The sequence below is a fragment of the Oryx dammah genome, unplaced genomic scaffold (assembly GCF_014754425.2).
Source record: "Oryx dammah isolate SB20612 unplaced genomic scaffold, SCBI_Odam_1.1 HiC_scaffold_1, whole genome shotgun sequence".
Classification (NCBI taxonomy): domain Eukaryota; kingdom Metazoa; phylum Chordata; class Mammalia; order Artiodactyla; family Bovidae; genus Oryx; species Oryx dammah.
The window spans coordinates 1,874,813-1,900,194 of record NW_024070185.1 but is presented as its reverse complement, the minus strand read 5'-3'; the positions used below and the strand labels follow the sequence as shown (position 1 = coordinate 1,900,194).

The window sequence follows — 25,382 nt, the reverse complement described above, 5'->3', positions numbered from 1 at the left end:
TCCTACTGAAGAAATCTGTGACCTGAAGCTGCCTTATCATCCCCGGTACCTCTTCAGTGTTTTTTTCCACACAGTTAGAATGATAATTTCTGCTTCTGAAGACAGATTCATTCATTCAGCAATTCACTGGGCATCTAAAGTGTCAGGGAACATGTCAGACTCCGCAGAGACAAAGATGAGGTTGACAGTATGCTCTGGATGGTATTGGCCTCGGGAAAGACATCAGCACTAGTGGAACAGGAAGAGTGTAGAAACAGACTCATTGTGTTTGACAAGGGGGCAAGGCCAGCCACTGAAAAAGGAGAGTATTTTCTATAGATGGTGCAAACACAGCTGGATGCCCCTATGGGGAAGAAATGAACCTTGGTCCTTCCTCACACCGTGTACAAAGTAACCAAAGTGGGTCCGTGGAAAAGCTAAAACTGGAAGGGGCGCGAGAGTGCTTCTGGTCATGATGGAAGCATTCCACATCTTGTGTATTGTGGTGGTTACATGGGTGTGTAAATCTGCCCAAACCTATTAAAATGCATACCCCCAAATGGTTGCTTTTTTAAATTTGTCAATTGCAGCGCAGTAAAGTTGATTTTTGGCTTCCCCAGTGGCTGAGCAGTAAAGAGTCTGCCTGCCAGTGCAGTATACGCAGGAGATGTGAGTTTGATTCCTGAGTGGCAAAGACCCCTGGAGGAGAAAATAGCAACCCTCTCCAGTATTCTTGCCTAGAGAATCCCATGGACAGAGGAGCCTGGCAGGCTACGGTCCAGGGGCTGCAAAGAGTCAGACGTGGCTGAGCACAGGCAAAGCTGACTTTAAAAGAGAAATCGTATCCTCTCTCTCCCTGCTTAACATTTTTCGGTGAACGTCTGATAAAATCCAGGTTCCTTACTCTGTCCTCTAGAGCCCTGGGAGATCTGGACCCGTCCATGTCTTTGACACGTCTGGCAGTGCCGTTTGCTTGCGTTGCTGGCTCTTCCTGGAGTGCCCTTTTCTGGGGCCTGGGTGATTCCCAAAGAGCTCCAAGGCCACCCCCTCAGGGAAGTTCTCCCGGATTGCCTCATTTGGCACTCAGGTGCATCATGGTGCGTTTTTCAAAGCACGTGTGTATCCGAAGTTCTCATACGCACAGGATTTACTCTGCTTTTCCCCATGAGGATGTCATCTCTGCAGGAAAGATCTGTATTGTCTATTCGTCTGTCTCGGGGACCTAGAATAACGTCTGCCCATAGTAGGTATTTCCTGGTGGCTCAGAAGGTGAAGAATCTGCCTGCAGTGCAGGAGATGTGAGTTCAATCCTGTGGAGAAGGAGATGGCAGCCCACTCCAGTATTCTTGCCTGGGAAACCGCATGGACAGAGGAACCTGGGGGCCTGCTGTCCATAAGAGTCACAAAGAGTCGGAGCCGACTGAGCCACCAACACTTCCACTTTCGTAGTAGATGTTCAGTAATTCTTTTTGAATAGAAGGGATAAGGAATCCAGATTGTGTAGCACAGCACTGCAAAGATGCAGATTCTTGCTACAGAAAGCAGGAGCGCCGTGGGATTCATGTTTAGAGCGGCTGGAGGGGTCAGCCTGGAACCTGGGCCAAGACTGAAGGCCAGCGGTCAGCCCAGAAGGCTCCCTCCCCGCTCCTAGAAGAGGGACACGGAGGCCCCCAGGGAGGGCCCTCAGAGGACACAGACACGGGGGCCCGCCCAAGCAGTATTCAGCAGGTGGAGTTCACAGAGTGGTGTTAGGGTCGTTCAGAGGGGAAGAGGGTGGTGGCGGAGCCGAGGACTGTCTCTGCGCCTTCCTGCGTAGACGGTGCCGCAGCCTGTTTGGCAGATGGGCCGGCTGGTCTGAGGGTACCGACACCACTCCCCGCAGGGCATCCTGGTGAGGAAGCGCGTGGGCTGTGGGTGGTGCTGGTCGCAGGGAGGGGGTCAGAACCAGGAATCTGGCCCAGAGGGTGCTCGGGTGGGAGGTGGCAGGACTGGCCGTAGGGGAAGGAGAGGGACTGGCGGAGAACGGGGAGCACCGTCAGTGGGGGCGTGGGGCACAGAGACCCCACAGGAGGAGAGGATGGCGAGCTGCTGTCACCGTGACAGTTGCCACGGGTCTGTTAAGGAAGAGACTGGCGATGTGAGCAGGATCCGCGTCAATAGAGAGCAGGTGGACACCGAGTGTCCCCATTAGAGGAGCTGATGGCAGCTGACGGCTTGCGGCTCAGAGGCAGGAGGCCTCCCCAGTGGGTGGGAGGCGGGCGAGGGGACTCAGCCCCGCACCCTGTCGGGGGCAGGCCATACCACCACTGGGCCACAGTGTTGGTTCTGAAGCAGGAGAGACCATGGAGGGAAGAGGATGGTGGACCCGCAAGCTGGGATCCTGGCTGGGCCGGCGACATGCCGTGTTTCTGCGAGCACATCATGGGTGCAGTTCGTCCCCAGTTCTGCGCGGGCCTCTGCGGTGGGAGCCAGGACGTCCCGGGGTGGGTTGCATCCCGCTGGATGCTGGCAGGAGGTCTTGGAGGGGGCGGGGGGTCCTGTGTGCCCAGGTGCTGGCTGGGGCAGCGGGGGCAGCTTGAGGGGAGTCTGGAGACCAGGAACCCCAGAGAGGGCACTGAGCAGGTGGGGTGCAGGGCAGGACAGCTACTGAGAACCTCAGAATGGCCTGGAACTTCAGAATTTAGAATGTGGAGAGCAGAAAGGCCCCGGGGTGTGGCCATGTGCTTAGTGGGTGAGGTGGAGGGGAGGGCAGCAGGCGGGGGTTAGATCTTGGGTGAACAAGTGCAGCCACCCACCATGTCACACCCTGCATCCCAGGAGGCACGTGAAGATGGAGACCAAGGAGTTCAGTGAGTGACGTGGGCCGGAGGGGAGGGTCTCAGGGGCAGAGGGCCTGGAGTGGTTGCCTGAAAGGGGAAGGGCATCCCAGTCGGGGGAGGGGCACGCCGGCTGATGCTGGGGGAGCCCTTCTGCTGTGGCAGACCCTGGGGTGCACTGCAGCAGGCAGAGGGCCTGTCCAGCGGCAGAGAGAGATTCCGAGCACCCAGTGCACCCCAGGGTCCACGAGGGGACAGGTTGGGGGTGAGAGGAGGCCTCGCGGTGCTGACTGAGGGGACCTTTGAGCCCTGCAAGGTCGTGTGATATAAAGTTACGCTATTCCTGCTAGGAGCCTTATGTTTCAGTAGCAGAAGTAACAAACTCGTATATCATGATTTCTGTGAACGTTTGGAACAACTTCATATTTGGTGTGCTATTTAAAAATTAGCCAGATGTGTGTTTTAGCTGGGTTTCTAACATATTATAAATAATCATTTTAAAGTATGAATGCTAGTATTTATGCATTTTTTTTTTTTTCTAAACAGGTTTTTAATCAGGAGCCAACTCCATGGAGCCAGGCCAGGTTTGGCCCCTGGCCTGCTGTGAACAGAGTGTCACCCACTAGAGGATTCCCCCGGCCGGCTGGCTCTGCCGCCTTAAAGAACAAGCAAAGAAGATGGATGGAGTGAAGAGACATCTGCCTGTGTGCTTCCTGCCTCCTGTGCCCTTGTTAATCGTAGTATCCACGCTGGTGACCGCCAGCAGTGTGACCAGCAGCACTTTAAACGGCACCGACGTGGTGGTGGGCTCCGCACCCGTGGTCGTTGCCAGAACCGACCATATCATCGTCAAAGAAGGGAACAGTGCCTTGATCAACTGCAGTGTCTACGGCCTTCCTGAACCCCAGCTCAAGTGGTACAATTCAGCGGGCAAACTGCTGAGCGAGAACGAGGAGGATCGAGGGGGAGGTAGGCCATCCCGCTACTCCAGGGTCAGAAAAACGTGGAGGGGTCCAGTGGGTGCCCCAGATGTCTCTGGTTCTTACCCACATTGTTTCAGGATCTTCTTGAGTCTTGTTTTTCTCAGGCAAGAGAGAGAAATAGATATCCTTAAGGATTCAGAGCAGTAATGAATTCATTTTTTCCACTCTTGACTCAGAAAACAAAAGGCAAGCATTAGTGTCTTTTAAAAAGCCTCTTAAAATTTTATAGTATAATCCATACTAATTGCTGTAGGACTGGATGTAAAGTGGGTTTTCCTTACGTGTCTCATTCATAAGGGAGTTTTCCTTTGTTTCATGGAATGTAGCGGTTGTCTATTGTTAAATGGGTTTAAAGGCCATGCTCTTTTAAAGCATTTTGCTTGTTTATTTGGGTTGTGCTGGTCTCTGTTGCTGTGCGGCATTTCTCTGGTTGTACAAGCAGGGGCTGCTCTAGTTGCAGTGCACAGGCTCCTCGCTGTGCTGACTTCTCTTGCTCTGGAGCACAGGCTCAGGGCCCACGGGCTTCAGTAGTTGAGGCATGTGGGCTCTAGAGCTCAGGCTCAACAGCTGAGGTGCACAGGCTTGGGTGCTCCGATGCATGTGGGATCTTCCTGGACCGGTGACAGAACCCATATCCTCTGCATCGGCAGGTGGATTCTTAACCACTGGACCCCCAGGGAAGTCCCTCAAGGTCATGCTTTTTGAAAGCAGGCTCTGTGCATCTTCTTGCTAGCAGCCAGAGATCACCTGTGTTTCCTGGCAACCTGGCTGAAGTTTCTAGACTGTTGGCCAGGAGCTGGGGGGGAGGCTGCAAGAGGGAGCAGCAATGATAGGACCTCAGATCTTGCCCACTAGAAGGAACCCTGGAGACTGCACAGGCGAAGGCCCTCTCTTATGTGACTTTTCCCTGGCCCCGTGGTCGTTAGCTGTGACCAGAACCTTCCATGCTGATACTACTCTGGTCACAGAGCTGATCCATATTGACGGTGCGCAGACAGAACAGCCCAGCCCCTTCCTCTCACTGCAGGGCAGGAGGAAGGGACGTCATACCTGTGAGGGGACAGTAACCACGGCAACATGCACATATTCAAGTCCTGGACCCCAAGGGTTTTTCTGCAGGGCTAGGGATTCCAGACTGAGTCTGCTGCCCCCTTAGGCCTGGAGCAGAGGTGGTCCCCGGTACAGAGGGCCATGGCGGGGACTCTGAGCCCTGGCGAGAGGAGAGTACGGGCACAGAGTGGGCCTGGACTTCAGCAGTGATGTTTCAAGGTCTGTCTTGGAGTCGTACTGATCACTCCAAGGAGATCTCGATGGTGTCCAGTTGGTCTCGGCAAGTGGACCTGTGCCTCATGTCTCTCTCTGTGCTTTGGGTGGTTGAATGCCCTAGAGTCACCTGGGGTCACTTCCCTTCCATCTGTGGGCACCGGGGGTGGAAGGAGCAGACACCGGCGGCCTGGAGACAGAGGCTAGGTTCAGGGCTCGTCTTCCAGAGCCCTCCGGTCCTGTTTGTAGCTGCGTTCATGCTGACAAATCCCTTGGCTATTCTAAAGCCTCATGAGGAAAAACACACTAGATTTTTTAGAAGAACTTGTGATATTGGTACTTAACGTGCCAGCTCAGCTCTAGTGATTACCGCACATAATAACAGTCATTTCAGGACACAAGTAACACGGGGTAATATTCAGAACCGCCGAGCAAGACAGAGGAAGTGGAACGTTTATCCTCAGCATAAAATTTGAGCATCAGTGTGCCACTTGAGGAGCCAAGGTCTTGAAGTCTTCATTTATGACAGGAAGATGTCCACCTTCTAACCAGGATGTAGATTTCAGTTTCTGGGCTGATCAGCTAGGAGTTTACATGGAGTGGTATTTCATTAATAACTCAACAGAGGTGGTTGCCACAGTGTGGGAACAGCGCTAACAGCCTAGAATGTTAGTTACATGCATGCACTGCACTGCTGCCTGGCGCTGTGCTCAGTCACCTAGTCACGTCCGATTCTTTGTGACCCCAAGGACCCTGCAGCCCACCAGGCTCCTCTGTCCATGGGATTCTCCAGGCAAGATTACTGCAGTGGGTTGCCATTCCCTTCTCCAGGGAATCTTCCCCACCCAGGGATGGAACCCTCATCTCTTGCATCTCCTACAGGCAGGTTCCTTACCACTGAGCCACAGACCACTGCTGAAATCAAACAAGATGAGCGTAACTCCCATTAACAACCACGCCTTTTGACTAAGGCCCTGTACCGTGTTGCCCAATTTGTTTCTGGTCCTTACAGTGGGCATGAGGTTTCGTGGCCTTGATCCTCACAGGTCTGGATTGAGAAGCAGGGGGATGGAGAAGACAGTACTCAGCAGGGCGTGGCCAGGTTGGGCTTTATTCTCCCTCTGTGCCTACCAGCACCTGCTCCTCCTCTAGGTCTCGGCAGGCAAGGGGTGGTGAAAGCCCCTGACCAGACAGAACAGATGAGAGGCTGGATGGTCGGTGCACCAGCCCCATCACCGTCACCAAGAGGCAGTGCTAGGACCCCACCATGATGCACATGTGAAGTATGCATACACCCAAGTGTGTTCAGAACCATCTGATGAGTTGCCCACCATGTGTGCTTTGGGATTCCAGGAGTATTTAATAGTTCCATTTCTTGCTGGTGCTGAGAAAGTGACACAGCTGTTCCTGGTGCCCGCCCTGCAGGTCCTAGAAGGAACGGGTTGTTGCCTGTTGCTGGTGGGAGCAGCAGCTGGCTTGCTTTGTGTCCCTCGTGTTGTCACTTCAATCCCACAGATCAGGAGAGGCCACTCTATGATCTGTTTCTGGGGGACTCTTTTTTTTTTTTTTTGGAGTTCACCGAAGGGACACACTGGGGCTTCCCAGGTGGAGCTAGTTGTAAAGAACCCACCTGCCAACACAGGAGATGTAAGAGACAAGGGTTCAATCAGGACAATTCCCTGAAGGAGGAAATGGCAACCCACTCCAGTATTCTTGCCTGGAAAATCCCATTGACAGAGGAGCCTGGTGGGCTACAGTCCACGGGGTCACAAAGAGTCGGACACAACTGAAGCAACTTAGCAGGCATGCAAAGGACATGTTTGAGGTGATCCACCATTTTACAAAAATAACCCAGAGCTCCAATAATGTGAGCAAGCACAAATGGCCACAAAATGTCCTTTTTTTCAGTTTTTCTTTTGCTACAGGTGAGTAGCCATATATAAGTGCCAGAAAGTGTTATAAAAATGCCCGTTATTTCAGGTATGAATTATCCAGTGTATTTTTGCTGTAGTTTCTTACTCTGCCTTTAAACCATGAAAATGCACATTGGCACCTTTATCAGATGATAAATAACAAGCATTCCAAGAAAGTCTGCTCCAGGAAAGGTTTAGGCCTGGCAGTCATGCCTGGCTCAATTATGTTGGAAATTCTTACTTCAAGTGAGGTTTTAGGTTTCCCCATGGATTTGTTCTCCATTCTCTTGTAGCATTCTGTCACCAAAAATAATTAAGAATTATCTCTGAAAATAAACGCCCAGAGTTATCTGAGCTGAGTTATATGAAGTTCACAGTTCTTTCATGGCTGCCCCACCTTTGTAGAATTCATTGTTATGAATTTTGGTTTAGTTTACATAACTCTGGTGTTTTTATCCTCTGCTCCTGCAGATGTTTTTAGTAGCCTATGAGATGCTTTTACCTCCTCCTGCCAAGGGACCACAGGAAACTGTGCTGGTCACGTCTTCAGACCTGAGTGAATCTGCCCCCAACCCAGCATATCCAGGAGGGAGCCAGTGCCCACAGCATCAAGTGTACGGCATTGTTTGCCTCTCTGATGAAGCATGGAATAGTGTGTGAACCCATAAAAGTGCTACACTAAATTCTTCTTTTAGTAAGTTAAATATTTGAGATTTAAAAAGTTGATTCCTCAAAATTAGACAAAATTTGTGTAATTGTAAATATACCACTGGAAATTCAGCAGAACAGAACAATGACGGCTCTTTGAGCAAGTTCCTCCACTTTTCGGAGCCAGTTTTCCCATCTGTAAAGCAGAGATAATCCTTTCACCTCCAGGCAGGGTTGTGAGCCTTCCATGATATATTAGATGCTCAGTATGGTACCTGGAGAGGCTTCCCAGGTGGCTCAGTAGTAAAGAATCTGCCTGCAATGCTGGAGATACAGACTCGATCCCTGGGTCGGGAAGATCTCCTGGAGAAGGAAATGGCAACCCACCAGTATTCTTGCCTGGGAAATTCCATGGACCAGAGAGCCTGGCGGGCTACAGTCCACGGGGTCGCAAAGAGTCGGATATGACTTAACAGCTGAACAACAACAATGGTACCTAGAACACACCACGACATCGGTAAACGGCAGCTGCGTCACTGTTATCGGTCACTTCACCCTTGTTCCGTGTTGTCACAGTCAAGATCGCAAGCGCTTCTATCTCTGCTCCATAGGTCAATGTGTTTTGTAAAGAAAGGAAATAATTTTCTGGCAATTTTTTATTCCCTCTCTCAAGTTCTCAACCTTAAAATAAAAAAATAAAAAGCATGTCTATCCCTGAAGTGTCACTTAAAATCTTGAGATGACACTGTAATGGCAAGGGAGGCACCTTCTCTTCCATCAGCCACCTCCCCTTCCTGGCACGTTCCCTCTGTGTGCAGAGGCCCGCTGACCCCCACGTGGTCCGGCCTGGAGAAAGCAGTGCGTATGGATGCTTTAGGGGGTGTTATGCACACAGTATGCTTTCTTTTGGCCAGAGCCAGTGATTGTCTCACCCAGAGGGTACCAGCCAAGTCTGGAGGCATCTTTGGTAGTCGTGGACAGGGCAAGAGAGGAGGGAGGGGGAGATGGCGCTACTGGTATCTAGTGGGTGGAAACCAGGAATATTCTCAACATCCCACAACGCACAGGACAGCCCCCTACAGAGAAGTGGTGGTGCTCAGTCAGATAGTCATGTCCAACTCTTTGAGACCCCAGGAACTGTGTAGCCCGCTAGGCTCCTCTGTCCATGGGATTTCCCAGACAAGAATACTGGAGTGGGTTGCAGTTTCCTTCTCCAGGGGATCTTCTGACCCAAGGGGTTTGATCCCATGTCTCCTCCATTGACAGGTGGGTTCTTCACCCCTGAGTCACCAGCGAAGCCGTCCAAAGAATTATCTGACGCAACATGCCAGCCCAAGTGGAGAAACCCTTAGTTCAGTTCAGTTGCTCAGCCATGTCCAGCTCTTTGCAACCCCGTGTACACCAGGCTTCTCTGTCCATCATCAACTGGAGAAACCCTGGTCCCACCTAAAGAAGCCTCTTAGCCAGCTAAAGAACCATTCCACAGTCAGTTAAGTCATCTGTGAGAACCGGTAATGTAGTTTCCCGTAAGAGCGGTACTTTGGTTCATTTTCATGTCAGAGGCCAGCCTGCTAACGGGCCACCGTTTGTAGTGTTTCTTCAGAGTGGTGCTCCCTTTGGGATGTGAGCCCAGACAGCTTTTAGTCTGAGCAGTGGGAAGACCCTTCCCTATCACTCTCAGATGAGGATAGCCGAGATACCAAAACGGGAAGTTAGTGCTCTCCACCCAGTGCTGGGCACTCTCAGAAGAGACTCTTGCCAGCCTGCACGCAGTGGTGTGTTGGCACTTTTTTAAAAATGAAGATTATCAGGTTGAATTAGCTGGCGAGTCAGATGTTTCCTTTGACAGGAAATGAAAAGATGGCTTCTTTTCAGGTATTCTTGATTCTTTAAAGCAGAGCACAACAGCAGGCTGTGTACACCCTGAGCCTTCCTCTGTTCCCCCCCTTCCTGAGCAGAGAGCTGAACTAAGCCGGGATGATCCCAGGCTCCTCAGCCCCACGTGATGTAGGAAGCAGCTTGTTAGCAGCCCCAGGACTGGCTGAAGAGACCACTCAGGAGGATGGGACCCTGGGGCACGGGGGCCTGGCTGCTGTGGTGTCTATGCCCTGGGTCTCTGCGGTAGCTGGGCTCTGGGGACGCGGGAAGCGTGGCTCACACCTGTTGCAGAAGCCCTGTGACAGCCATGTGGGGCTCTGTTCGTATTCAGTTCTGTTTTGTAGAAAGGCTGGATGCCTTCCCTGAGTCTCCTCTATTTCACAAACTAGAGAACAGGCCCCACACTTACAGATAAGTGTGGACTCAGTATGGCGTCATTCGACTGAGTGTCTGCACTTCCTTTCTCTCTGTGTAAATGTTATCAGGACCCTCACCTCCTGGAAAGTCTTCAATTGGTTTGATGAAAATGACCTCCTTGTTTAAACAGCTCCCCCATGTCTACATGAGGTTGTGAGCAGAAACTTAATCTTCTCGTACCACCTATCAGGGTTTCTCAGGTGGCTCAGTGGTAAAGAATCTACCTGCAATGCAGGAGATGCAGGTGATGTAGGTTCAGTTCCCAGGTCAGGAAGATCCCCTGGAGCAGGAAATGGCAACCCACTCCAGTATTCTTGCCTGGAGAATCCCATGGACAGAGGGGCCTGGCGGGCTACAGTCCATGGGGTCACTAAAGAGTTGGACATGATATGCAGAGGACATCATGAGAAACGCTGGGCTGGAGGAAGCACAAGCTGGAATCAAGATTGCCCGGAGAAATATCAATAACCTCAGATATGCAGATGACACCACCCTTATGGCAGAAAGTGAAGAGGAGCTAAAAAGCCTCTTGATGAAAGTGAAAGAGGAGAGTGAAAAAGTTTGGCTTAAAAGTTGGCTTAAAGCTCAACATTCAGAAAATGAAGATCATGGCATCTGGTCCCATCAACTTCATGGGAAGTAGATGGGGAAACAGTAGAAACAGTGTCAGACTTTATTTTTCCGGGCTCCAAAATCACTGCAGATGATGACTACAGCCATGAAATTAAAAGACGCTTACTCCTTGGAAAGAAAGTTATGACCAACCTAGGTAGCATATTCAAAAGCAGAGACATTACTTTGCCAACAAAGGTCTGTCTAGTCAAGGCTGTGGTTTCTCCAGTGGTCATGTATGGATGTGAGAGTTGGACTGTGAAGAAAGCTGAGTGCCGAAGAATTGATGCTTTTGAACTGTGGTGTTGGAGAAGACTCTTGAGAGTCCCTTGGCCTGCAAGGAGATCCAACCAGTCCATCCTAAAGATCAGCCCTGGGTGTTCATTGGAAGGACTGATGCTGAAGCTGAAACTCCAATACTTTGGCCACCTCATGCGAAGAGTCGACTCATTGGAAAAGACTCTGATGCTGGGAGGGACTGGGGGCAGGAGGAGAAGGGGACGACAGAGAATGAGATGGCTGGATGGCATCACCAACTCGATAGACGTGAGTTTGTGTAAACTCCAGGAGTTGGTGATGGACAGGGAGGCCTGGCATGCTGCAGTTCATGGGGTCGCAAAGAGTCAGACATGACTGCGTGACTGAACTGAACTGAACTGAGCTAAGGACTAAACAACATCTACTCCTATCCATGAGTAGATGAACCATACATTAGTGGTTTACCCTTTCACAGAAAGACCTCTCCAAGGAAAAAGAGAAATCCTTTCCTTCTAAGAAATAATTTAAGGGAAATTCTAAGAGCTTTGTATTTGGTCATGATGTTAATTTTTTTAATTTATTTTTAACTGAAAGATAATTGCTTTACAATATTGCTTGATTTCTGCCATGCATCAACATGAATTAACCATAGGTGTACATCTGTCCCCTCCCTCTTGAACCTCCCTCCCTCCTCCCCCTTTCCCACCTCTGTCGGATGTTACAGAGCCCTGCTTTGAGTAACCAGAGTCAAAACAGCAAATTTCCATTGGCTCTCTATTTTACATATGCTAGTGCGTGTGCTTTTCATGTCAGTATACGTCAAGGCTGTATATTGTCACCCTGCTTATTTAACTTATATGCAGAGTACATCATGAGAAATGCTGGGCTGGAGGAAGCACAAACTGGAATCAAGATTGCTGGGAGAAATATCAATAACCTCAGATATGCAGATGACACCACCCTTATGGCAGAAAGCGAAGAATAACTAAAGAGCTCTTGATGAATGTGAAAGAGGAGAATGAAAAAATTGGCTTAAAACTCAACATTCAGAAAACTAAGATCATGGCATCTGGTCCCATCACTTCATGGCAAATAGATGGGGAAACAGTGGCAAACTTTATTTTGGGGCGGGGCTCCAAAATCACTGCAGATGGTGATTGCAGCCATGAAATTAAAAGACGCTTGCTCCTTGGAAGAAAAGTTATGACCAACCCAGACAGCATGTTAAAAAGCAGAGACATTACTTTGCCAACAACCGTCTAGTCAAGGCTATGGTTTTTCCAGTAGTCATGTATGGATGTGAGAGTTGGAGTATAAAGACAGCTGAGCGCCGAAGAATTGATGCTTTTGAACTGTGGTGTTGGAGAAGACTCTTGAGAGTCCCTTGGACTGCAAGGAGATCCAACCAGTCCATCCCAAAGGAGATCAGTCCTGGGTGTTATTTGAAGGACTGATGCTGAAGCTGAAACTCCAATACTTTGGCCACTTCATGTAAAGAACTTACTCACTAGAAAAGACCCTGATGCTGGGAAGGATTGAAGGCAGGAGGAGAAGGGGACAACAGAGGATGAGATGGTTGGATAGCATCACTAACTCAATGGACATGAGTTTGAGTAAGCTCCAGGAGTTTGTGATGGACAGGGAGGCCTGGTGTGCTGCAGTCCATGGGGTTGCAAAGAGTCAGACACAACTGAGCTACTGAACTGAACGCTTTCATGGGCATGATATTAATTTTTGATGCTGAGTGGTCCTCAGGATAGCTGGACAGATGGGGGTTTTGGCAGACGTGGGTTTGGAGGAGAACTGTGCTTACAGCATCTCCGTGGCTGTACTGTCACCTTTCTCAAGCGGCTTCACGTCTGGGAGAGGTTGGTACTCTGGTTCTGTCCGGCGGTCATTTGACTGGAAGGTGCTGGCATGGGTGTTATTCCTGACATGTCATGTCGAATCATGGTATCCCACGTACTGTGGCATTTCTTGGGGTTTAGCTGTCACCACACGATGCTTTTACCCTGCTTCTCTAGTTGCTGGACTGGTCCCCTGACCCAGTTCTGTGGATGTGAGCTTGTGCCACCCTGAGTGACTCGCCCTCTGTGTGCCCAGGCCCCGAGGTGACTAGCGATACAAGGTCAGCCACTTTCCCGGCCTGGGACCCAGATGTCGGCTTCGCGCAGAGGGTGTTAGCTGGGAGGAAGTTTCCAGAACTGTGTCCCCAAGGAGATAGATGCTGAAAAGATGTTTCCACGCCCTTGATTTTCTTACATTCAGTAATATTTTCCTGATCAGACCTAGGCCTGCCTGATTTGAAGCATTTCAAGAATCCTAGAAGTGGGTAACAGATACATTCATCTTGAACTTTGGTAGATTCCAGAAACCAGCCTTGCAGCAGCGTCCCCATGGCAGCCCCATCTGTGGGCAGTGTGTCTTTCTCATCCTCCCATGACCCGCCCCCCCAACCCTCCTCTTGTACTCTGCAAGGTGGAAAAGCTACCTGTTTTAAAAGTTACTTGAATTTCTTTAAATTTTGCTATGATTAACCACAAGTGATTTTGTGTACTTAGGCGCTACCTGAGTTCCATTTTTTTGTGACTTATTCATCCAAATCCTTCCCCCTACCTCTTTTTTTTTTTTTTTCTCCTTCTGGGTTATTGCCTTGATTTTTAGGCATTCTTTGGGCTTCTCAGGTGGTTCAGTGGTAACGAACTCACCTGCAGTGCAGGAGGCACAGGAGATACGTTGGATCCCCGGGTTGGGAAGATCCCCTGGAGGAGGGACTGACTACCCACTCCAGTGTTCTTGCTTGGAGAATGCCATGGACAGAGGAGCCTGAAGGAGCCTGATGGTCTGCAATCCATGGGGTCACAAAGAGTCAGACACGACTGAAGCAACTGAACACACATACACGTAGGAGTTCTTCGTGGTTTCTAGTTACTAAGCAATTGTCAGATATTCTAGAATTTTCTCCTACTCTATCATTTGCTTGTAACTGTAGTATAACATATATCATAGTGTGGAACTTTTAACTGGGGAGAAGTCTGACCCATCAGGGTTCTCTGTTGGCAGTTTCTGGGATTCTTGAAATGCTGAGAAAGGCTTACCTGTCCCAAGGCCATAGAGATAGTTTCCTGTCTTCTTCACATTATACTTTTAGTTTTACATTTGGATCTTCAGAGTACTTGGGATTTATTTTCATGTGTCACTAAACTAGGAATTTAACTTTATTTTTTTTTTTCAAACAAGCCATCAGTTGTCCCACTGTTCTTTGCCTCCTGATCTGAAATGACATCTTCCTTCATTTAAAATCCGCCCACGCGCCGGCATCTGCATCTGGACCCTGAGGTCTTCTTCGCTGATTGAACCAGGGTTCAGGGCAAGGGAAGAGGTGGGGCGGCCGGGCCTCTGCCCGCAGTTCTCTGCCCCTGCAGCACATGGGCTCCTCTCCTTTTCTCACATGTCCCATCATCCCCTCTGGCCTTGGAGTGCTTTCTCCTCCTGTTCCTCTCCCCACAGCCCCAGCCCCACCCAGGACCGCACCCTCCCATCCAGCAGCATCCTTGGTGCCCTGCCCACTCAGGGCACGTGCCGTGCGCCCCAGTTTGGCGGAGTCTGCATCCCTCTCCATATGACTGGTCTCTGCAGCCAGGGGTCATGTCTGATTCATCCTTGCATCTGCATTCTGTGTCAGGGAGCCTGGTGACGGACAATGTGTAAACTAAGGCTTGTTGACGGAATGCATGAACAAGGTGAAAAACACAGCTGTCCTTCTAAAGATGTCAACTTTATCACACAGTGAGGCTTCAGCCTTCAGGAATAAACAAGGCTTATTACTGGATAAAGTCTACAATAGGTGTTAGTCTAAGGACCCATTGTCCTGGGCTAAGAAGCAGAATATACACGAAACTAACAATTTATGCACTGACCATCCCACTGGTTTCCCCCAAACGAGCCACAGGTGTCACCTCATTGTGTTTACTGCAGACGGGGCCTGTTCTGACCAGTGACTAGGAACTTCTGACGTGTTTGAGTCTGTATCTGCATTGAATCGCTTGGGCCCAGGCCAGATAAATACATGTCTGTGGACAGTTTCCAGCCCAAGCCGTGGTTTTTCCAGCGGTCATGTATGGATGTGAGAGTTGGACTATAAAGAAAGCTGAGCACTGAAGACTTGATGCTTTTGAACTGTGGTGTTGAAGAAGACTCTTGAGAGTCCCTTTGGACTGCAAGGAGATCCAACAAGTCCATCCTAAAGTCCTGAGTGTTCATTGGAAGGACTGATGCTGAAGCTGAAACTCCAAAATACTTTGGCCACCTGATGAGAAGAACTGACTCATTAGAAAAGACCCTGATGCTGGGAAAGATTGAAGGTGGGAGGAGAAGGGGATGACAGAGGATGAGATGGCTGGGTGGCATCACCAACTCAATGGACATGAGTTTGAGTAAGCTCCGGGAGTTGGTGATGGACAGGGAGGCCTGGTGTGTTGCTGTCCATGGGGTTGCAAAGAGTCGGACACGACTGAGTGACTGAGCTGAACTGAACTGAGACAGTTGAACACATCCCTGAAGATAACTATAAAATCCAAGTTCAGAAACCCTTTGAATAGTCAATAAAGCATTGGTGTCTTGTAACTAGTCTGCATTTCTGCGTTTCACTTTTCTATGACAGTTAGAATACAGCCATCACTAAAAGCCTAGCTGAGATATTTGGACAAAGCCATTTATGTTCCCGTCAGGTGCCTGCCTCCTGACTTCAACACTCTTTTCTGCTCCTCCTCTTCTACACCCAGGTTCCTCCTTCTCTGACCTTGAACTCGTAGATAATTCCTCCACAGAGGGAGTGGGGATGAAAGGGTAGGAGGTGAACAGATTGATCCCAAGTGTTCCCATGCAAATAACCTCACCTTCTGCTGTCCTACTGCTGCTGTATTTCCCACCGAAGTGAGAAAGGTCAGTGTGAGAAGTTCCCACAGATAGATTCTGTAGTTCTCTTGAGCTCAGCACCTTCCCTGTCTGTCATAAACTTTCAGTCAATGAGACGTGTTCTTTTTTTCTGTGCCTGCTATAGTCTGGTTTCATCCCAGGTGGTACAGTTGGTAAAGCATCCACCTGCCAATGCAGTGGGACACAGGAGATGTGGGTTTGATCCCTGGGTCAGGAAGAGCAAATTGATCATTTCCCTGGCTCAGATGGTTTTATATTTGGATAAATCTGCTGTATCACATCTGAAGCCTGATATTCAAGGTGTGAATAGACAGGGTAGGAGGCTGGCCCCTGCCCATGTGGACAAGGGGAGGTTTCACAGAGTGGGTACAGGTTGGTCTGTCCACGCACGCTCACAGGAGACTGAAATTCACTAGATTTCCCGCATTTTCTACTCTCAGAGAGAGGACACTGGCTAAGTTGTTAGAAGCCGGGTGCTCAGGGACACCAGGAGCGCCTCTCCACAGATGCTGCTCCAGAAAATGAGACAGCGCCTTCCATGGCAGGTTTCCCGCCAGGTTCCCCAGGCCGGCGAGGGGTGGGGGTGCTGCAGGCCCCCATGGCTCCAGCCAGCTTCTCTGAGGACGGTCCCTGAGGCAGAGGACCTGGAGTGATGCAGGCTGTCTCCTGTCTCACACTCCCTGGGGACCCTCATCACTTTAATGCTCACAGATTTTTTTTTTTTTTAAACAGTTTCTAGTTGCTTTGGGGAAATATCAGATTTCTCATTAGGCTTAAGTTTATGCCAGAGGGGGATGAAACAAACAAAAATGCAATGTGATAACAGACACTTGGAAGGAAACTATAGTTAAGTTGCCCCATCTCTCAGGAGAGCTTCTCTGGCTCACTTGGGGACATGAGTGCTTTTACGGAAATATCCGCCAGCTCTCAGAACTCCCCCAGGGCCAGGCTCAGCCTTGTGTCTCTGAGGGCCCATCTTGGGGAGATGGAGGGGCTGCAGAAGGCTCAGACCTGAAACCTGAAAGGCAGACCTAGGGTCATGTTTCCCAGGGCTCTGGGGTCGGGTCTTTTGACCGGCGGGTACACAGGCAGATTAAGGATGAACCCGTTGCTGCTGCTAAGTCGCTTCAGTCATGTCCGACTCTATGTGACCCCATAGACGGCAGCCCACCAGGCTCCCCCGTCCCTGGGATTCTCCAGGCAAGAACACCAGAGTAGGTTGCCGTTTCCTTCTCCAATGCATGAAAGTGAAAAGTGAAAGTGAAGTCGCTCAGTCGTGTCCGACTCTTCGCGACCCCATGGACTGCAGCCCACCAGGCTCCTCCATCCATGGGGTTCTCCAGGCAAGAGTACTGGAGTGGGGTGCCATTGCCTTCTAGCAAAGATTAATTCAGATTAAGAACCTGATTCCCAGGGCAGGGCTGAATCCTTTCCGGGCCAGGCAGGGAAGAGCTCGTCTCTGTTTCAGTCTTCTCCATGGGTGAGGCCTGCTTTCAACCTGATTTGTTGTTCGGTTGCTCAGTCGTGCCTGACTGTGCAACCTCATGGACTGTAACCCACCGGGCTCTTCTGTCCATGGGATGTTCCAGGCAGGAATACTGGAGTGGTTTGCCATTTCCTTCTCCATTCAACCTGATGGGTCTATTGTTTATTTGCAAAGCCAAACCAAATTGATATTTATTCACACCCAGCTTCTGAATCTCCACAATGTAGCTCATTGTAGAGTCTGAATGAATAAGTCATGTTTCCATCAACTGAGGATAACTTCAATCTCAAATATGAGAAACCCAGGTAAACAATTATAATTTAACTGATTTGCTTCCCTGGTGGCTCAGATGGTAAAGAGTCTGCCTGCAGTTCAGGAGACCTGGGTTCAATCCCTGGGTTGGGAAGATCCCCTGAAGGAAGGCATGGCAAGCAGTATTCTTGCCTGGAGAATTTCATGGACAGAGGAGCCTGGGAGGCTACAGTCCATGGGGTCACAAAGAGGAGGACAGGACTGAGTGACGAACACTTTCACTCTAGTTCTTAGGTTGATCCCAAAGTACTTTATATTCTTTATACTTTATAAACAAAAACTTTCCAGTGAACATATGTTCTGCAGTATCTGCAATGCCATGCTCACAGGCAGGTGAGAAAATCAGATGCCACATTAAGGAATTCCCTAGTAATAATAGCACAGTGCTTTTCCAGACTGTCTGTGCTTCTAATTTTTCTCTAGAGTGTGGAATTGCACAGTATGATTTGGTGTTCAGAGTCCAACTTGTTGGGCTTGAACTCTCGCATCTAGCTCAACTGATTCCTAACTGGTGCCCTTGAGAGGGGGCTTAGAGGGCCCTTCCCTCAGTTTCTCCATCCTATAAAATAGGCTGGTGCTCATGGCTCTTTCCTGAGTTCTGTGGATTAAGTGGGCCGTTCCTCTCCCCGTCTGTCGAGGTCACCATTCACTGTCCTCATCAGCAGCAGCAGCAGATCTGGTAGTGGGAGGTGTGCTCAGAGCTCACCGTGCACACCGTCAGTGGTGGAGGGAGGTGTTCTCTGTTCACCGCCAGCCTCGGTAGTGGTGTGAGGCACACACAGTGCTGCGTGGAGCAGTCACTGCGGGGAGCAGAGGGCCCAGCTGACCCTGTCCTCCTTCTCCCGCAGGAAAGTGGCAGATGCATGACGGCCTCCTGAACATCACCAAGGTGTCCTTCTCCGACCGAGGGCGATACACGTGCGTGGCCTCCAACGTGCACGGCACAGTGACCAACACGGTGACGCTGCGGGTGGTCTTCACGTCGGGCGACATGGGCGTGTACTACATGGTGGTGTGCCTGGCGGCCTTTGCCGTGGTGCTGGTGCTCAACGTCACCCGCCTCTGCATGATGAGCAGCCACCTGAAGAAGACCGAGAAGGCCATCAACGAGTTCTTCCGCACAGAGGGCGCTGAGAAGCTGCAGAAGGCCTTCGAGATCGCCAAGCGCATCCCGATCATCACGTCAGCCAAGACGCTGGAGCTGGCCAAGGTCACGCAGTTCAAGACCATGGAGTTCGCCCGCTACATCGAGGAGCTGGCGCGCAGTGTGCCGCTGCCCCCACTCATCATGAACTGCAGGACCATCGTGGAGGAGCTCATGGAGGTGGTGGGCCTGGATGAGCATGGCCACCAGAACTTCGTGCGCCACACGCCCGAGGGCCAGGAGGCCGCAGCCACCGACGGGGACGAGGTCTACACCATCCCCGACGCTGACTCTGATGCCTCGTCGCTGCACGAGCAGCCCCAGCAGATCGCCATCGAGGTGTCTGTGCACCCCCCAGCCCGCCGGGAGCCCTCGGACGACCAGGCCGCCGGGTCCCTGGAGGCCGGAGACGAGGAGGAGGACACCGAGCCGTCAGCTGAGCGCTCCCCGGAGTCCGCGGCGCCCTCCACCGAGGTCACGTCGGCAGCACTGACCTCCGAGGAACCAACGCCCGTCGAGGTGCCGGACCGCGTCCTGCCGCCCGGTCTGCTGGAGGCCGCGGAGCCAGCCAGGCCACGGGACGGGAGCACCCATGTCGTCTATGAAAGCCATGTCTAACAGTGTACCCCCCCCCACCCCGAAGCTATGCACACCCCGAGATTCAGGGCCACCCCTCGGGACAGATGCAGGCCGCCCTTGCCGCTAAGCCTTACCGGAGATGCCCGTCGTAGGTAGGAGTCTGGCCCCCGCACGCACGTACGAGTCAGGCCCCTGCACGCACGCCCCGGTCGACCCCCAGCCAAGGGGGATGCGAGCACCGTCTGGGGGGCGGGGGTGGTGACCTTGGGCAGGTGTCTGTCCACGTGACACGAACCTCAGAGGCTCTTCTCCGCCAGATAACCTTAACCGCTGCTGCCGTTCTGGCAGAGAACACTGACTGTCAGAGACTCTGAGTTCACAGCCCTGTCCGGGGCACAGGGCGCTGCTCTTCTGTTGAAAAATGGGTCTGCTAAGGGAGCAGCTGTAGTCCATCCCTCCGCGGCTCTGTTGCACTTTCTTCTCAGTTTTGCCCCATCACTGTCGCTTTATAACCCAGGCGTTGTGACTTGAATGCTGACTGTTCCTGCGGGTCCGCTCCCTTGGCCACTCTGTCCTTATTCTCCCCCCTCCCCCACACACCCCAGACTTTTACCTCGCAGGCTTTGGTGTCAGGGCCGATTCCCACGAGTCATCTTAACATTCCAAAGCAGCTAGCTACCAGCCTCCTGATGTTTGTCGTTTCCCAGGCCTGTCTCCATCGGTTGCTTTTTTTGTGTCTTCATTTCCAGTGAAGCTGCTATTGTGAAACTGAGAGAAGAAAAAAAAAAACCTTGCCCAGGAATAGCACTTTAATAGCCAAATAAAAATAGGTTCACCCGTCCCATTCTGAGAGCCTTTGGGTGAGCTCAGCTGAGGTTGGAGGGAGACCATGAACTTGAATCTGCCCAGACTGTCCGTGGAAAGCCCTGTTCTTATGTCTAAGCAGTGTCCCCCTCCAAGCCAGCTGCTGCTTCGTCTGGAAGGCATGTCACCTCCAGAGACAGAGGTGCCTGAGGAATCTCTTTGGGTGGAGAGCGTGGGGCGCCCGCCATGGCTGCCATGGACCATGGACCTCAGAGGACCCCAATGCTTGTGTTTGGGCAGCAAGCATGAGGGTCGTGGGGGTCGCCCCACCAGGCCCACTCCTGTTAATTGCATGGCTGACTTGTCCATCCTTGAAGGGGGCAGAGACAGGTTAGGATAATGGCATCATCATGCCAGCATTCTTGAATTCATTTTTAGCCCCCACTAGAAGGCGGCTGTATGTGAGGCCGGAGCGATGTTCTTAGAAAGAAGCCGAAGCTAGTTGCCTCAGGCCCGCCCCTCATTGGCCTGTGCTGGTAACCACTGTGGGCTTTGTGCCAGTGGGGGCACCCCATGCACTCCCTGGCCCCATCTCAGTGCTTCCCTTGCCCACATAAGCAAGCCAGCATCATCACCCTGCCCTTCTCCACAATCACTTGGAGGTTTTCACTGTCCTCGCTGGTTCCTCTAACACGTTTTATGCTGAAAATCAGTCCTGTTGCAAATTCAAGGAACCAGCTCACAAAACTCAAAGCTTTTTAAGACAGTTGTGGATCTTCCGCCCCCAAAAGCATTAGAGCAACGTCCGCAGTTTAGATGTAACCATGAAAAGAAGAGGTATGATTTCCTTGCCATTTACGAGCAGGAGTGCCGTAACCTTGAGGTCGTCATGAGTGTCACAGCCACTCATGGGTCCACAAAGGTCCCTTGGGCTGCACGGTTGGTGAACAGACCCAAGGCTTAATCCTCACGTCCTGACTGTCGGCGTGAGAGAGCCTTCACCGCGTCCCTGGGTGGAATCTTTCTCATCTGCCAAACACGGAGGTGGGACTTGGGTCCCCAGATCCCACCTGGTTCTGACATTTAGAGTTTTGTGGAAAGTTTGTCATCTCCTATGATGGGCCCCCTTACACGAGACAAGGAGTCTTGGGAGCAGAAATGGGCCCGTGATGTTACTAGATGCTTTGGCTGCCAGCTTTTTCAGAAAATTCATCTGGGTCTGGAGCTGAGAACAGAGGGCTTGGCTTCAGTGGTTTCTCTGTGTAGAGATAACTGATGTGAAAGGTGGTCTGACCGGGCACACAGTTGGGTCAGATTCCTCTTAGCCTCAGATGACCCATTCCCATCAGTTTGGAGGGTTTTGGGTGGTCACATAAAACATGAGAAGTGAACAGTCCAGAGAAACCTTGACCCCCGCATGGGCTCCCTGGACAAAGGTTTTCTGTATTTGGCCTGCGGAGAAGTTTCATCACCACGTCTTAGAATGTAAACATTTTTCCACTTGTGGAGGTCAGCGGATCCTTACTGTGGATCTGTGCACCCAAAGCCACAATAGGGGGTCCCCAAATGAACTTTTTCCCATTCCGTCCCCTTCTCCCTCCAGCGAAACCCACATACAGGTTTCCACGTGGAAATGACAGGAGAAGGCCATCTCCCACCTGGATGTTGGATACAGATAGTTAAACACAGGCAAACTTTTTTAAAAGCAGGAGCAGAACTGAGTGACCAAAGAATGTTTTCATGTTGGTTTTAGCTTCTTTAGACTGGGGAGACTATGTAGATTTTTAAAATGTTCCCCTTTAAGGCATCAGAAAGCTCTTGATAGAATAATATTAGTAGCCAACCAGAGATGGGCTGGCTTACTACAAAGATGTCTCTGTCTCTCCCTGTTTATGCTATAGCTTCTTTACGAAACAGAAATGCTCTCCCACTAGAATAGGGGACAGAGACAGTCTCATGACTTTCGCCTGGTTTTCAAAGATAAATTGTTCAGCTTCATAGAAATTGATAGACGTATGGCTACATGTGGCTTTTTGGGGCAGTTTTACAGCTTAACACTGAATCCCAAGCCATGTCCCTTGGGTCTTAGGTCATTCTTCTCCAAAGCAAGCAGTTTCTGGTTTCCGAGTCATCTGGTCGTATCTATAACAATTTTTTTTCTTGAAGTTCTGAAAATGATTCAGATGTGTGTGCATATTTAATTCACTGCGATGACCTGTAAACTTGGATGATATTTATTCTAAATGGGGGAAAAACAATTTTATATTGCAAATCTATGTAATTTATAATGGTTTTGTTTTATATATATTTTCATATCTTTAGGGCACATCTACTATTCTCATCTTTTTGTATATCATACTTGACAAAAGGAGATACTAATACTTGACTAAATCTCTAGGAACCAAATGTGACATCTGTAACGTATAGAAATCGCTCTAGAAACACCTGAATGTCCTCGCTCGTCCTGAGCGTTATCGTACTGTCATTACACCCAGAATGATTGCTGATGGGCGTTTGTGTTTTTTTCCCCAAAGCCAAGGCCAAAAGTCCTGACCTCCCACACAGTGGAGTCTGGAATCCTTCGCTTCTTTATTGTGTGTTTCATTTTTAACTGTAGACATCTGTGTTGTTCAGACTTCCTTTGAAGGGCACATGTGATAAGAAAGCAATTTGGTGGAGACTGGGCTTGAACGATGGCTGTGTAGCTTATTCACTGGACTGATAACATTTCAAATATAATACGTGGATTGTTACTTATTGGTAACCTCGAATCTGTTCAGCTCTTTAGCCCATGAAGAAAACGTAAGGCAGAAAGAATGTTTGCCTGTTTTGAACAGATAGCCTCTAAATGTAGTGCCACCGACACAAACCAGTTCAACCCTAGAGACCCCAAACCCTGCTAGCTGAGGAGCTCTTTCAGAAAGGCAAACCAGCCCACCTGTATGTGCAGGGTAAATTTCAGTCTTATACCAGAGCTTCCCTGGTGTCTCATGCAGTAAAAAATCTGCCTGCAACACAGGAGACCTGGGTTCAGTCCCTGGGTGGGGAAGAGCCCCTGGAGAAGGGCATGGCAACCCACTCCAATATTCTTGCCTGGAGAATCCCATGGACAGAGGAGCCTAGCAGGCTTCAGTCCATGGGGTCACAAAGAGTCGGACACGACTGTGTGACCACCACTTTCACTTTTTCACCAGTGCTAAAACTCCTCATAGCCCCAGTGGTTCTGTGAACGGGGGTTTCATCTCAGTGTTTCTTTGGGTGAGAAAACAGAGCATTTCGCTTATCTTTCAGATACTCTGTTTTATACTGAGCACAGTTCAATGACTACCCAGTATCCATCTTCACACACCCTTTTTGCATTCTCTTTACATCATAATCCCTGTTTCTGTTCTGGCTTTTTAGACTAATTCATTGGTACTCTTTAAATAGCCACCAAATCTCATTGTATAGTCACCCACATATTTTGATCTCTGTTGATTCCAAGGTTGGGTGTCTCTAGTGGCTCAGCAGTAAAGAATCCACCTGCAACACAGGAAAGGAGAGTTTGATCCCTGGGTAGGGAAGACCCCCTGGAGAAGGGAATGGCAACCCACTCCAGTATTCTTACCTGGAGAATCCCATGGACAGAGGAGCCTGGCGGGCTACAGGGGCAAAGAGTTGGATACAACTTAGCAATGAAACCACCACCATCTTCAAGGTATTAGTCATTTTTACATTCACCTATTTATTGACTTCAGTTTCACTTTTCACTTTCATGCATTGGAGAAGGGAATGGCAACCCACTCCAGTGTTTTTGGCCTGGAGAATCCCAGGGATGGGGGAGCCTGGTGGGCTGCCATCTATTGAGTTGCACAGAGTCAGACATGACTGAAGCGACTTAGCAGCAGCAGCAGCAGCAGCAGCAGCAGCAGCATTCATTGTAAAATCCTCTAGTAGATAACAAAGTTATCTTCCTAATGACTTACAGGGTTTCTACAGTGATTAACAAGATCTGGATTAAATCAGTGGTGGGGTGAAAAATCAAATAAAATAGAATTGCTTATTTTGCTTTCTGAAAGACTGAGTGTCTGTTATGCAAGAAAATATAATTAGGACTTTTTTAGAGATGTCATTTGTAAGAGGTCTAATGCTCAGAATGCCACCACCGAACTTAAAGCTCATAGAGAATGTAAAAATAAAGCAAATAGGTCTAAGAATGTTCCTGCATAAATTGTTTTTATTTCATGAAGAATGTAAACCTTCAGTGTATCTCTCAGACACCCTGGCGCTGCTCACAGAAGGTGCTGCCACTTACATTTCATGTGCTGTCCCTCTGGTTCTGAATGTCCATTGTTAAAACTGGGAAATAAGATGGAAAAATGTATCTGGGTGGAAATGTCACTCTGTTGATTTGTGAGCTATAAATGTTCACCTTTTTAAAAATAAATGTATAAGCAAATGATTAAGTTGATATAGCAGCAAAAAAAAAAAAAGTGAGCCATCCTGTACTTTGGTTGTTGCTTTAATAAAGGATTTGCACAGGTGTGCAGAGCGTGTCATGTCCCTGGTCAAGGTTGTGTGCATGTAGCCTGATTTACTCTTTACTTGTGTAAGAAGTATGTGGGCAGTGCACGTCCCTACCTTTTGTATCTGTGGCATATCTTAGGGGAAAGGGGGTAAAGGAAGTAATTTTTATGTGAATCTACAAACTTTATCCAAAGTCAAAAATCTTAACTCTGTCCTCACGAACTTGATGGCCATTTATTTATATCAAGAAGGAATTTTAACATGTAACATCAAGCTTATTGCAGAAGATCCACAAAGACCAGGAAACTCAGCCAAGAGAAGGTGTTAGTTGCAGACCTCATGGAGAAACCTGAGGCAGCACCCAGTTCAGGCCAGATTGCTCTGAACATGCCCACTGAGAGTTCTCAAAGCTGGGTTCCTCTCAGATAAGCTGAGACTGTTGTTCAGCTGCTAAGTGGTGTCCAACTCTGTGACCCCATGGACTGCATCACACCAGGTGTCCTTGTCCTTCACTGTCTCCCAGATTTTGCTCAAATTGATGTCCATTGGCTCGGTGACGCCATCCAACCATTTCATCCTCTGTCACCAACTTCTTTTCTTGCCCTCGATCTTTCCCAGCATCAAGATCTTTTCTAATGAGTCAACTCTTCGCATCAGGTGGCCAAAGTATTCGAGCTTCAGCATCAGTCCTTCTAGTGAATATTCAGGGTTCAGATAAGGCTGTGTATATGAGACAAGACTAAACGACAGCAGATGGGAAAGAAACTAAATTTTGCTGCAGTCTGAAGAGGCAAACAAAATTATTGAGTGGGTTACCCAATAAACTATGCACACAACTAATATCTG

At 49.7% G+C, this 25,382-nt stretch overlaps 1 protein-coding gene across 1 annotated transcript; it reads left to right on the top strand.

Annotated features, from left to right (window-relative positions):
• The first annotated feature begins 3,329 nt into the window (after positions 1-3,329).
• On the top strand, positions 3,330-24,558 carry MFAP3L (microfibril associated protein 3 like). The gene is made up of 2 exons (XM_040229270.1): positions 3,330-3,764; positions 18,352-24,558. Exons 1-2 carry the CDS (start codon positions 3,473-3,475, stop codon positions 19,263-19,265), a joined length of 1,206 nt encoding a protein of 401 aa, XP_040085204.1. The 5' UTR covers positions 3,330-3,472; the 3' UTR covers positions 19,266-24,558.
• The last annotated feature ends 824 nt before the right edge of the window (positions 24,559-25,382 follow it).